Source organism: Primulina tabacum, chromosome 4, assembly GCF_025594145.1.
Source record: "Primulina tabacum isolate GXHZ01 chromosome 4, ASM2559414v2, whole genome shotgun sequence".
NCBI classification, from domain to species: Eukaryota; Viridiplantae; Streptophyta; class Magnoliopsida; order Lamiales; family Gesneriaceae; genus Primulina; species Primulina tabacum.
The window spans coordinates 39,688,634-39,700,144 of record NC_134553.1 but is presented as its reverse complement, the minus strand read 5'-3'; the positions used below and the strand labels follow the sequence as shown (position 1 = coordinate 39,700,144).

The window sequence follows — 11,511 nt, the reverse complement described above, 5'->3', positions numbered from 1 at the left end:
TTTCTGAAACACAAAACAAACACCAAAATTTAATTTTGTTTCCATCGAAAACTTCATTCAGTTACCCTTAGTAGACACTAAACTAGTCTCATACAAGTATAACGCGTTTCAATAGTAAGTGCCGCTTGGGTTTTGTCGTAGAAAAGATCTGTCTGCTGCTAAAACAAAGGGAGGGATGCGCTATTTATCGTCCAGCAATAAAACACTTGATAAGAATTTGATGGAAGACATTTGTCTTTCATTCTGTTAATCAGTAAACATAAACCATATAATAATATAAACATGACGATATAATAATATAAACATGACGGCAGATAACAAATTCGGCTCTCCAATTCATTTGTCACATGAAATTATTTAACAGTTGCATAAAATATCCCCACATGAAACCCAGTTCACACACACATCACTCCAACAGACAGACAGATTGCAGGCGAAACACATTCATTTAGAAACCTCCACGGAGACGCAGGACAAGGTGAAGGGTGGACTCCTTCTGAATGTTGTAGTCGGCAAGAGTCCTTCCATCCTCCAGCTGCTTACCAGCGAAAATCAACCTCTGCTGGTCCGGTGGGATACCCTCTTTGTCTTGAATCTTGGCCTTCACATTATCGATGGTGTCCGAACTCTCGACCTCCAAAGTGATGGTCTTTCCGGTCAAAGTTTTCACAAAAATCTGCATACCACCACGGAGCCTCAGCACCAAGTGCAAAGTCGATTCTTTCTGGATGTTGTAGTCGGCCAGGGTGCGCCCGTCCTCGAGCTGCTTACCAGCGAAGATCAGCCTCTGCTGGTCTGGTGGGATCCCTTCCTTGTCCTGGATTTTGGCTTTAACGTTGTCAATGGTGTCTGAGCTCTCGACTTCAAGGGTGATGGTTTTCCCGGTAAGAGTCTTCACAAAGATCTGCATACCACCACGGAGCCTCAGCACCAAATGGAGAGTGGATTCCTTCTGGATGTTGTAATCAGCAAGAGTTCGACCATCCTCGAGCTGCTTTCCGGCGAAGATCAGCCTCTGCTGGTCTGGTGGGATGCCCTCCTTGTCCTGGATCTTGGCTTTGACATTGTCGATGGTGTCAGAGCTTTCAACCTCAAGGGTAATAGTCTTGCCGGTGAGGGTCTTAACGAAGATCTGCATGCCACCACGGAGACGGAGGACCAAGTGGAGGGTGGATTCCTTCTGGATGTTATAGTCGGCGAGGGTGCGGCCATCCTCGAGCTGCTTTCCTGCAAAGATCAACCTTTGCTGGTCCGGGGGGATGCCCTCCTTGTCCTGGATCTTGGCCTTGACATTGTCGATGGTGTCAGAGCTTTCAACCTCAAGGGTAATGGTCTTGCCGGTGAGGGTCTTAACGAAGATCTGCATGCCACCACGGAGACGGAGGACCAAGTGGAGGGTGGATTCCTTCTGGATGTTATAGTCGGCGAGGGTGCGGCCATCCTCGAGCTGCTTTCCTGCAAAGATCAACCTTTGCTGGTCCGGGGGGATGCCCTCCTTGTCCTGGATCTTGGCCTTAACGTTGTCGATAGTGTCTGAACTCTCCACCTCAAGGGTGATGGTCTTGCCCGTAAGGGTCTTGACGAAAATCTGCATGCCACCACGCAGACGGAGGACCAAGTGGAGGGTTGATTCCTTCTGGATGTTGTAGTCGGCGAGGGTTCGGCCGTCCTCAAGTTGCTTGCCGGCGAAGATCAGTCTTTGTTGGTCTGGGGGGATTCCTTCCTTGTCCTGAATTTTGGTTTTGACGTTGTCAATGGTGTCGGAGCTTTCCACCTCTAGGGTGATGGTCTTTCCTGTCAAGGTTTTCACGAAGATCTGCATCTGCAAGAGGAAAAAGGTGAAACGTGATCAGAAAACGCTTCATAGAGCACAGATCTATCAAATTTCGACATCATACCCTAGATAAAAAGAGAATTGAACACTACTGAAAAAAAGATCTAGTTCAAACAAGAACTTTTCTATAACAGATCCGCTTCAATCAAGAAATCAGATCCATAAAATCGAATTTATTTTTTTAAAAAAAAAAACAAAAGTTACAGAAATCTAGCTTCTCACAGATCCGCTTCAATCAGGAAATCAGATCCATAAAATTCGAATTTAATTTATTTTTAAAAAAAAAGTTATCAGAAGAGAAATCTATCTCCAATCCGAGAAGCTTGTAATCAACAGATCCATAAAATCAACAGTCAACATGAAAAAAGAAAGATCAGTCCAATCGACAGATCCGAATCACATCACACGGAGAAGCTAATTAAATATAAGTTAAACTTTTAATTTGAAAAGCCCTGTAACTTCAAGATCCAATAAACCAACCCCAATTTCAATCCAAAAATTAAGCACCGAGATCAAAAGATCCCAGAAAAAATTAACATCAACCAGAAATCATAGCAAAATCAAAAAAAAAAACTAGCGTAAATTAAAGAAAAACGGAGGAAGAAGATACCTTGAGAAGAAGATAATAGGCTTTGGGGATGAGGAAATATGAACGAGAGGTAAGCCGAGAAGGAAAAGCCTGCTTATAAAGGCCCGAACCGAGACCAGTACCCAATTAAATAACGACATGTGTGCCTACTAGTTTACAACGCAAATGCACCGTTGATATTTATTTAATAGTACACGTTAATTTCGATGTCCGCCAAAAAACGAAGGAACACCTTATCCAGAAGGTGTGTATACCACGCGCTTAATTTCAGGAAAAAATTATTATTATAATACTTATATTATCTTGTTTAAAAAATTACAATCTTATCTTATTTGAATAAATTTTTTATTTCAATTATATTTTTTAAATTTTTAAATAATTTATCATTTTTAATTAAAAAATCATTAATTTGAAAATAAGGAAAAATAAAATGTTTAAATATATAAAATTAAGCAGGTTGTGTTAATATGTTAGTACTATGTTAAAATACTAGTCGAAATGAGCCAGCTCTTTTGGGGTCGCAGGTTGGGGAGCGAAGGGTCGACCTATCAATTTTTTAAAAAAAAATTATTATATTATTTCAATAATTTATGTATAAGATGAAATTTGAATTATTTATAATTTTTATTATATTTGATGAAATTGGAAAGATTTATTTATATTAATTACAACTATTCGTGTATTATTTTTAAAAAAATTGTATTTTTTATTTTTTGGAAGGTTGACAACCTAACCCGCAACCATGGCAAGTTAGCATGGGTGTGGGTTTTGTCAACCTATCAAGTTGGCGGGGTTGCTCGTTTTATTTGGATGTATTCATATACGCCACTCATTTTTCGAGAGATAAAAATAGTGTTACTATTTCCTTGAAATTTTTTTGTGTCAGGCTGTTAAATATATTTTATGATCTAATTGATTGCGTGAACCATAAAAAAAATACAAAAGATCTAAAGTCTAACCCAAATCCCTTGAGGACTCAAGGCATCACCTGTGGGGACCCGGACGCTAATTCATTCCTTAATCGTCTTTAGGAATAATTCAACCAATTATAATAAACAGGGTCTAAATTTTTTTTTTAAAATACAAAGCGGAAACGTAATGTAATTCAATTCAAATTACATATTAAACATAATTATACAAATCTTGTATTATCTACAAGAATTCAACTAGGTTAAACTATATATCAGTGCTGAATTCTAAGTTGCTTCGAAGCCCGGATCTCCACGCTATCTAGTTCAGCCTCGTTCTCTTCTTGACCCTGATCCTATCCCACCTGTTGTCATGCACACATACAAACAAGACAACAGCCGGATAACTCCGGTGAGAATTACATTCTCAGTATAAATCATGTATACATGCAATCATAAAAACAATATAAAAGCATATAACAGATATGTCTAACATGTATTCAAATCAGAATATAAATCCATATCAAGAATAAATCTTATTCTAAACATGTACCATCATCAGGAACATAACTCATCATGTACCATATTCAGGAACATAATCAACATAACTCAATATAAACTGTCAATTAGACTCATGACTCCAAATTTAAGACTAGACTCAATCCTAGTTTAGGGATCCCGGTTTCCAGAAGTTAGCATTCTCATATCGACCAACAGTAATAGAAAAGACTCAAGTTCTATCCACGTCGATAGGGTATCGATCACCAGTAATAGAAGAAATACCAATTCTATCCACATCGATATGGTATCGATCACCAGTAATAGAAGAAGCTCGTATTCTATCCACATTGGTATAGTATCGATCACCAGTAATAGAAAGAACTCCGATTCTATCCACATCGATATAATATCGATCACCAGTAATAGAAGAAGTTATGATTCTATCCACATCGATACGGTACCGATCACCAGTAATAGAAGAAGCTCCAATTCTATCCACATCGATATAATATCAATCATCAGTAATAGAAGAAGTTATAATTCTATCCACATCGATAGCCAAACATCCGGTGACAGACTTTGGCACAATCGCCAATACACTATCTTGTGACATCGTGCAATGTGCCCGTGGCGTTCCCACCACTATCAGGCACTTCTGTCACAAGATTACTCGTCTAATACCTGCTGTCTATAAATCAAGAGAACAAGTACATCAATCAAATCAATACAATAAGGTAAAGTATGTGATTTAGGGAAACTCGAGCCAAACCACACTCGAGTTGTGTGAACAGAGTTGACTTCAATACTTCGTCTTCGTCGGACCGAGAAGATAAAGGTATAAATTAATGTTGAGTTGGGATTGTCGTCGAACCGAGAAGATAAAGGTATAAATTAATGTTGAGTTGTGCAATCCCAACTCAACATTAATTTATACCTTTATCTTCTCGGTCCGACGAAGACAAAGTATTGAAGTCAACTCTGTTCATACCCAATCTGATAATGACAATCGAATAAATACAATATCAGTATATAACTCAGTTCAAAACCTGTTCTGATCAATACTCAAATCAAAACATAATCGGATCAATGCCAATCGACATGTGATACCACGATACCATCTCAATCAATACCGAATCTGATCAATATCAATCAATTGATGTTTCGACGGCATAACAATACAGTCTCGCTAACCCCGTCAATTCCAACACCACAGATATAATATCAGAACTCATAATCAATATCGGTGCAACTCATAATTTCAATAACAATACAAATCTGATATCGAATCTCAATTAATCGACTCCAAAATTCATAACAATCCCATAATCAGTCCGTTTCTTAATCTGACTTCGATTCTATGATGTCTAACATGTCAAGAACATCATATATGAATTCCATTCAATTTTGGCAATATCATAATTTCAAGACATATCAAAACGTAGTAAAACTTACGTCCAGTTGTAGCCTGCGTTGATAGGAACACAGTACTGAAGTCGGATTACAATTCGGACGAGCGGATCTTTCACAAAAGGCGTAAGGATTTTTGGCAAACTTCCTCGACCCTTTTCTCGTTTCTTCTTGCCAAATTTACGTTTGTATGTATATATATATACATAACTCGTGCATGATAGAACGTGGCATGTTCTTGTTCTGCATGACTCGCGCATATGCGCGCTCAAATTCCGCGCATATGCGCCGGAAGCCTTATCCAGCTACTGGACTACTCGCGCATATGCGCGCACTGACATCGCGCATATGCGCGCACTGACATCGCGCATATGCGCGAGACCTACTGTCTCCGTATATATCCCGCACATCGCCTCGCGCATATGCGCGACTCATCTCCGCGCATATGCGTGAGACTCTCTGGAGTTACTCGCATAGGCTTCGCAACTACTGGCGCATATGCGCGCCTCAATCCGGCGGATATGCGCCAAAGCTTCTGTTCCAAAACGTTGGCTTCTGGACTGCTCGCGCATATGCGCGCACCCAAGTCGCGCATATGTGCGAGACCTACTGTCTCGACGTTTCGATACTCGCGCATATGCGCGCCCATCTCGGCGCATATGCGCCCAAGGTTCTGGACATTCCGCGCATGTTCGCGCTTACACGCCGCGCATGTGCGCGAAGGCACACCCTCGCACATGTGTTTTGCGTCTGTTCTCATCTTTCCCGGTCCGCTCCGTTCCGTCTATAATCACTTCAATTAATCAAGAAATCATTCCAGATTAATATCAGATTACGGTAAATCTACCCAAATCATTTCCGATTACTGTAATCAAATTCTCGGGCCTTACATTTCTCCCCCTCTAAGATATGATTTCTTCCTCGAAATCACAGGCAATCAAATCAGATAAAGAAGAAATGTATACTAGAGGTTACTTCAGAAAATTCATTCTATCAAACCATTCTGATAAAATTACTTGCAAATACTGGCTATACAACATCCGTATATACCAATCAACAGCTCATACCAAATCCATATTATCAGCTGTTATCAAATCTGTTTATCCCAGTCAAGGATTTGCTCAGTCTTCGGCTTCAAATACCAATCGTCACCATCCGACGTCGGCATATTAAGTCGGTTCATTCGAAGCTGGTGTTCATCCTTTTCTGAATCAGCTTCATTTTCTTTATAAAGATTTCTGCTTTTATCAAATTCAATCTCAGATATCACCGTAATATCATTCCCATTCAGAGGAAATCCGCAGTACTCACTGTACAATACCTCGACTAGAGCTATCTCAATACTCATTTAACAGCTATTATTGTACAATAATTCATAAAGTGACAAGACATCAGGTCACTAGTGCTAAAATCCAGCACTACAGTTCTTGGATATCCTCCAGTGTCTAGATAGTTCGCTCCGACTATCTTTCAATCTATACACCATAGATGACAAATTATGCTATATATCCTGCCAAAAGTACCAAAATCAACCAAAAATCATGGTATGATATAATCAACTCTGGCATTCCATACAATCTGACATACCTCTCAGTCATTTAGTCATATCTGTACATCATTCTGTACCATATATATATGCCGATTTGAACAATCGTTCAATCATAACCACATCCTGGTACATTTTGGCACGATTTCGGTAAATATCACCAGATCCATCGAAATGTACTCCTATTTCTATTCAGGAATCGATAATCTGTATAACCAATTTCTTGGTTCCTATCTTCCTGTCTTCATCTAGCTTGAGGGTAGTAAAATGTACCCAAAAGAACAGTCTCCTCAAAGCCTGATGCGGACTTTGTCTGCTCCAGTATGTGGATCGCCATTCGGAAAACTCCTCCTTGAGGATCACCATATCTTAACTGGAGCCCAAATAAGAAGAAAGCTTGAAATTATTGATAAAGTCTCAACAAAAACCAAGAAACAGAATAAGGAAACGTTCAGCATCAGGGAAAAGGTTTCGACACTTACAGGGAAACTGTTTCTTCACAGGAGAGTTAAGTCAACAGAGGAACCACATCAAATTAAAAACGACCTCTTCAGAGATATCACGAGCGGACCAACTGTGTTGATGGGTTTCTTTGAGACAAATGTGAGTGGTGTCTTCTTAAAATCTAAACTTTATTCATTTCTGAGAATTGTGATGTATTTGCATATCTGAGTTAACTTGGCTCTTCTGTAATTTTGATGTAGGAGAATTCAACTGAAGTGCCACCAAGCCCTGCATCTGTGTGCAGCTGTAGTCACGATGAATTCTGGAGGCCAATGGATAACTCAAGCCCATCATCATCCTCAGATGTACATCAACTGGAGGATGGTGATATGCCTTCTGTGTTCGGGGAAATAAACTCAAATTTGAATGGTCGGTTTATGGATTATTAAACCCAGTTTTCTGTTATATTTTACAAATCGCTTCAGCTGTTTTTTCTTTCTTTTTGGTTCTGGATAATGCAGAGTTGCGGAAGAAACTGAACCAACTTGAATGTGCTGATCCAGATGAGGATATAAATGAACAGCGGCCAAGTGAAGTAGAAGCGGACGTAGAGAATCAAGATGAAGCCTACATCAAAGATTTGCTCATTGCGTGAACCATAAAAAAAAGATATATCGTACGATCTGGTTGATTGCGCGAACCATAAAAAAAAAATACAAAAGATCTAAATTCTAACCCAAATCCCTTGAGGACTCAAGGCATCACCCTTGCCAAAAAGGCAAGATTTTAGTTTTATATATTTACTTGCAAAATTTCAGTTATTTTGTCATGTTTGTGTTTTTTTCTAACTTCAATTTTTTTCAGACGTACATATTAGTAGACTCGATGAAAAATGACTATAGATAAAGCAGAAAAATCCTTGTAAGAGCGCAAAAAATAAAGCCCATTTACCCTTGTATGTTTAACATTCAAGTACATTTACCTATTTTTAATAAGTTTTGTGTTTGATTTTTAAAAACATCAAATTTAAATATAATTGATTTTACTGATTTTTTTTTTACTTTGTAAAATTTTCATCTATGATGTTGATTCGATTTTCCCAAATTAGTGAGACTCGTAAAAAAATTGTTTTTTCAAGGGTTAAGATTGTATAAAGAAGTTAATAAAAGATATGTTTTTTAAATTTTAATGTGGCAATGGTATGGTATCGTAAGCCTGATTCTGAAGTTGAATTTCAGAATTTTTGGTTACCTAATTGACCTTATTTCATATGACCACAAGTGCATGGCACGCGCTTTATTGGGTTTTGGATTCGTGTAAAATACAAAAATTGGCTTGGGTTACAAGAAAAATAAAATACATAACAAGTGGCTCGTCAGTTGTTTCTAGAAAACAGTACCTGTCCCACGCGGAATAAAATAAAGAGATAGGGAAAGATTGGAAGAACTAATCAATTCTAATTCTAATGGTCAATATTGAACTACGTGTACATATTCTCTATGTTCGTAAACAGATCTAAATAACCGTAGACGAGTCCGATTTCAGTAGCTCTGGTGGAGAGAAAATTTTGTGGGTTATTTATCATCTGCGTCTCAAACAAATGACAGAGACGCTGGGATTTGTCCGACGTAAACACTTTGACGCTGAAGTCAGAAAACAATATAAAGATGTAATCTGAAAGTTAAAGAGTTTAAACATAAATTCATTAGAGTTTTGGACAATGAAAATCATCAATTATTTATAGATTTTTTTGGAATATGTAACAGGTTTGTGTATTTGTAATTAATTTGAACTTCAATAATAAATCGAATAATAAATTAAGTCACTACCCTTCGATATAAGTGATGCTTCCGCCAATCTAATTTATGGAGATTATATTATAAAAACATTTTGATTTATTTGTCATAGCGCATAAAATTATAAAAGAAAATTAATTTATCATATCATTCTTAATACATAACTTTATTTTAACGAAAATTTCAAGACTACAGCAATATTCTAAGGTCTAGATACGATAAAAATGGTGTTGGATTAAACTTATTATTATCACCGCCATGAGCTAACTTCAAGTTATGTGTGTTTTAATGTGGCATATCACATCTCAAAAGAGTATGGATGTGTTTACTATGGTGATTAAAATTGGATGGGGCTATTAATCCTAAATCATCCAACGTTTACTTATAAAAACGAAAATTTTCTTAAAATAAAAAACCCTTAATAATTGGATTTGGACAAAAACTTGTGTGACACGGTATCACAGGTCGTATTTTATGAGACAGATATCTTATTTGGGTCATCCATGAAAAAATATTATTTATTATGCTAAGAGTATTACTTTTTATTATCAATATCGGTAGGGTTGACATTTCTCACAGATAAAAATTATTGAGACCGTCTCACAATAAACCTACTCTTGAATTTGTGGGTGATTATTGGTCTAAGTTTGAGTAAGATGATTAATCTTTGTTTTGTATAAAAAATGAAAGAAGATGGAAAAATTCTAATTTGCCTTCTTTCACAATCTTTGGTTTTAATTTCTAGTTTTATCAGAATTTTCAAATTAAAAATATTATTATTTAACAACACTCTATATCAACATTAATAATCACACTACATATTCTCATTTTTGAAAGTAAAACACAACATAACATTATTAGTTTCAAACAAGCTGTTCTTTTTCGGCGGGTTATTTTATTTTTTAACCCAAGTCAACATTTTTTTTAGAAAAATAACCTCATTCAGTGTATTTGTTCAACACATGGGGAGGTTAATTTTTTAAAAGAAATGTTGACTTAGTCTATTTTCTCAAATTTCAAATTTTTTGCATGTATTCTCACTATATAAAGTTTTAGGGAGGTGTTTTAATGTAAGAGATGATAGACATGAATTAATTGTGGCGATGAAAATAAAAACCAGCAGACCAGCATCACTCTTTAAGAAAACAATAGACAAAAAGAAAATCAGAAGCTACTGGTCTAGTAAAATAAAAGCAGTAGAAATGATAGAAAAACAGAATCAGTAGAAGATGTTGCTTAACGTGACTACTTTAAATGTTACCGTTAAAGTTACCAAGTACTAGTATTAATTGCAGCATTAAATACTATACGGAGTCATTTAATTCACTTTACCGAGTTTAGTATAAAACAGGACTGATTGTTTTATAGCTTTTCTGCAGGAACTTTTTTTGGTAATAAAGCTGACTCTATCAGAAATCTGAAGACATCTTCTGATCATAAACGTTGAACTCAGTCGCTTATATATATATATGGAACAAACCCTTACAGAAAAATAACTCTACGCATAATATCTTTTCAAGGATCAACGCTATTTCACTCAACGAGACAACCTCGAAATTCCTTGATAACTTTGAGTTCAACACAAAGAAAAGTAGCACACGCTTCATAGCAAATATCTGTCTTTTGAAGATCATCTTGTGCTACTGATTCTTACACTCTTCACAATCTTTTACAACACTTATACTTTATCAGGAAGAGCTTGTAATCTGAAAAGAGTCTTTTCAGAACCTTTTGTATCACGTTCTTTTTGAGTCGAGTAACTAAGAGTTTCAGTAGGCAAAGATGTAAGTCCTTCTGAAGTTGGTGTGTACAAGAGTTGTACTGTAATATCCAAAGTCTTTTAGTTATACCTTCTGGAAAGAGGAGAAGGGGAGACGTAGAAGATTTCATCTTTGAACTTCCATAAACAACTACTGCCTACTGTTATTATTGTCTTTCACTTACTTCATCAGATTGTTTCCGCACCTATAATTGTAATCTAGGTGAAGGTATACGCAACAAGATAAACTACTATCTCTAACAGGATTTTAGTACCTCATCAAAAGAAAGGAAAAACGAGTAGAGTTTATTCATCCCCCCCTCTAAACTCAACTTCGATCCTCAACAATTGGTATCAGAGCAGGTTATTCTTGTTCGTGAAAAACTACAACAGATGGCACACTTTAGCAAGATCCCTATGTTTTCTAAGGAAGATTTTGATGATTGGAAGATTAGAATGCAAGCTCATCTTGCAGCACAAGATGATGACATGTGGTATGTCATCACAGATGGTCCATTGAAAATATTAAAGCCTAACACAGCTGTTGCTGTTACTGAGGGTGCACCGTAGATGGTTGAAAAATCAAGAAGTGAATGGACCAGCAAAGATAAGAAGAAGGCCAACCTTGATAATGTTGCAAAGGATATATTATATAAAACTCTCGACAAGAATACCTTTAGCAAGATTAAAATGTGTTCTACTGCAAAAGATATTTGGGAAAAGCTCA

General features: G+C 36.9%; 2 protein-coding genes across 2 annotated transcripts; one reads left to right on the top strand and one right to left on the bottom strand.

The window, feature by feature from the left end:
- Positions 1-315: 315 nt before the first annotated feature.
- Positions 316-2,544, bottom strand: LOC142543249 (polyubiquitin). The gene is made up of 2 exons (XM_075650388.1): positions 2,445-2,544; positions 316-1,822 (listed from the first exon to the last, which is right to left on the bottom strand). The coding sequence occupies exon 2, from the start codon at positions 1,820-1,822 to the stop codon at positions 449-451; it is 1,374 nt and encodes a 457-aa protein (XP_075506503.1). The 5' UTR covers positions 2,445-2,544; the 3' UTR covers positions 316-448.
- A 4,501-nt stretch (positions 2,545-7,045) lies between these two features.
- On the top strand, positions 7,046-7,884 carry LOC142541984 (uncharacterized). The gene is made up of 3 exons (XM_075648431.1): positions 7,046-7,388; positions 7,490-7,658; positions 7,751-7,884. Exons 1-3 carry the CDS (start codon positions 7,053-7,055, stop codon positions 7,882-7,884), a joined length of 639 nt encoding a protein of 212 aa, XP_075504546.1. The 5' UTR covers positions 7,046-7,052.
- The last annotated feature ends 3,627 nt before the right edge of the window (positions 7,885-11,511 follow it).

What these genes read in the sequence shown, in the direction of transcription:
- LOC142543249 (XM_075650388.1), bottom strand. Translation starts at nt 1,822, where the DNA reads ATGCAGATCTTCGTGAAAACCTTGACAGGAAAGACCATCACCCTAGAG.
- LOC142541984 (XM_075648431.1), top strand. Translation starts at nt 7,053, where the DNA reads ATGTACCCAAAAGAACAGTCTCCTCAAAGCCTGATGCGGACTTTGTCT. An exon ending in TGGGTTTCTTTGAGACAAAT is followed by an intron (nt 7,389 to 7,489) that starts GTGAGTGGTGTC and finishes ATTTTGATGTAG; the next exon opens with GAGAATTCAACTGAAGTGCC. An exon ending in AATAAACTCAAATTTGAATG is followed by an intron (nt 7,659 to 7,750) that starts GTCGGTTTATGG and finishes TGGATAATGCAG; the next exon opens with AGTTGCGGAAGAAACTGAAC.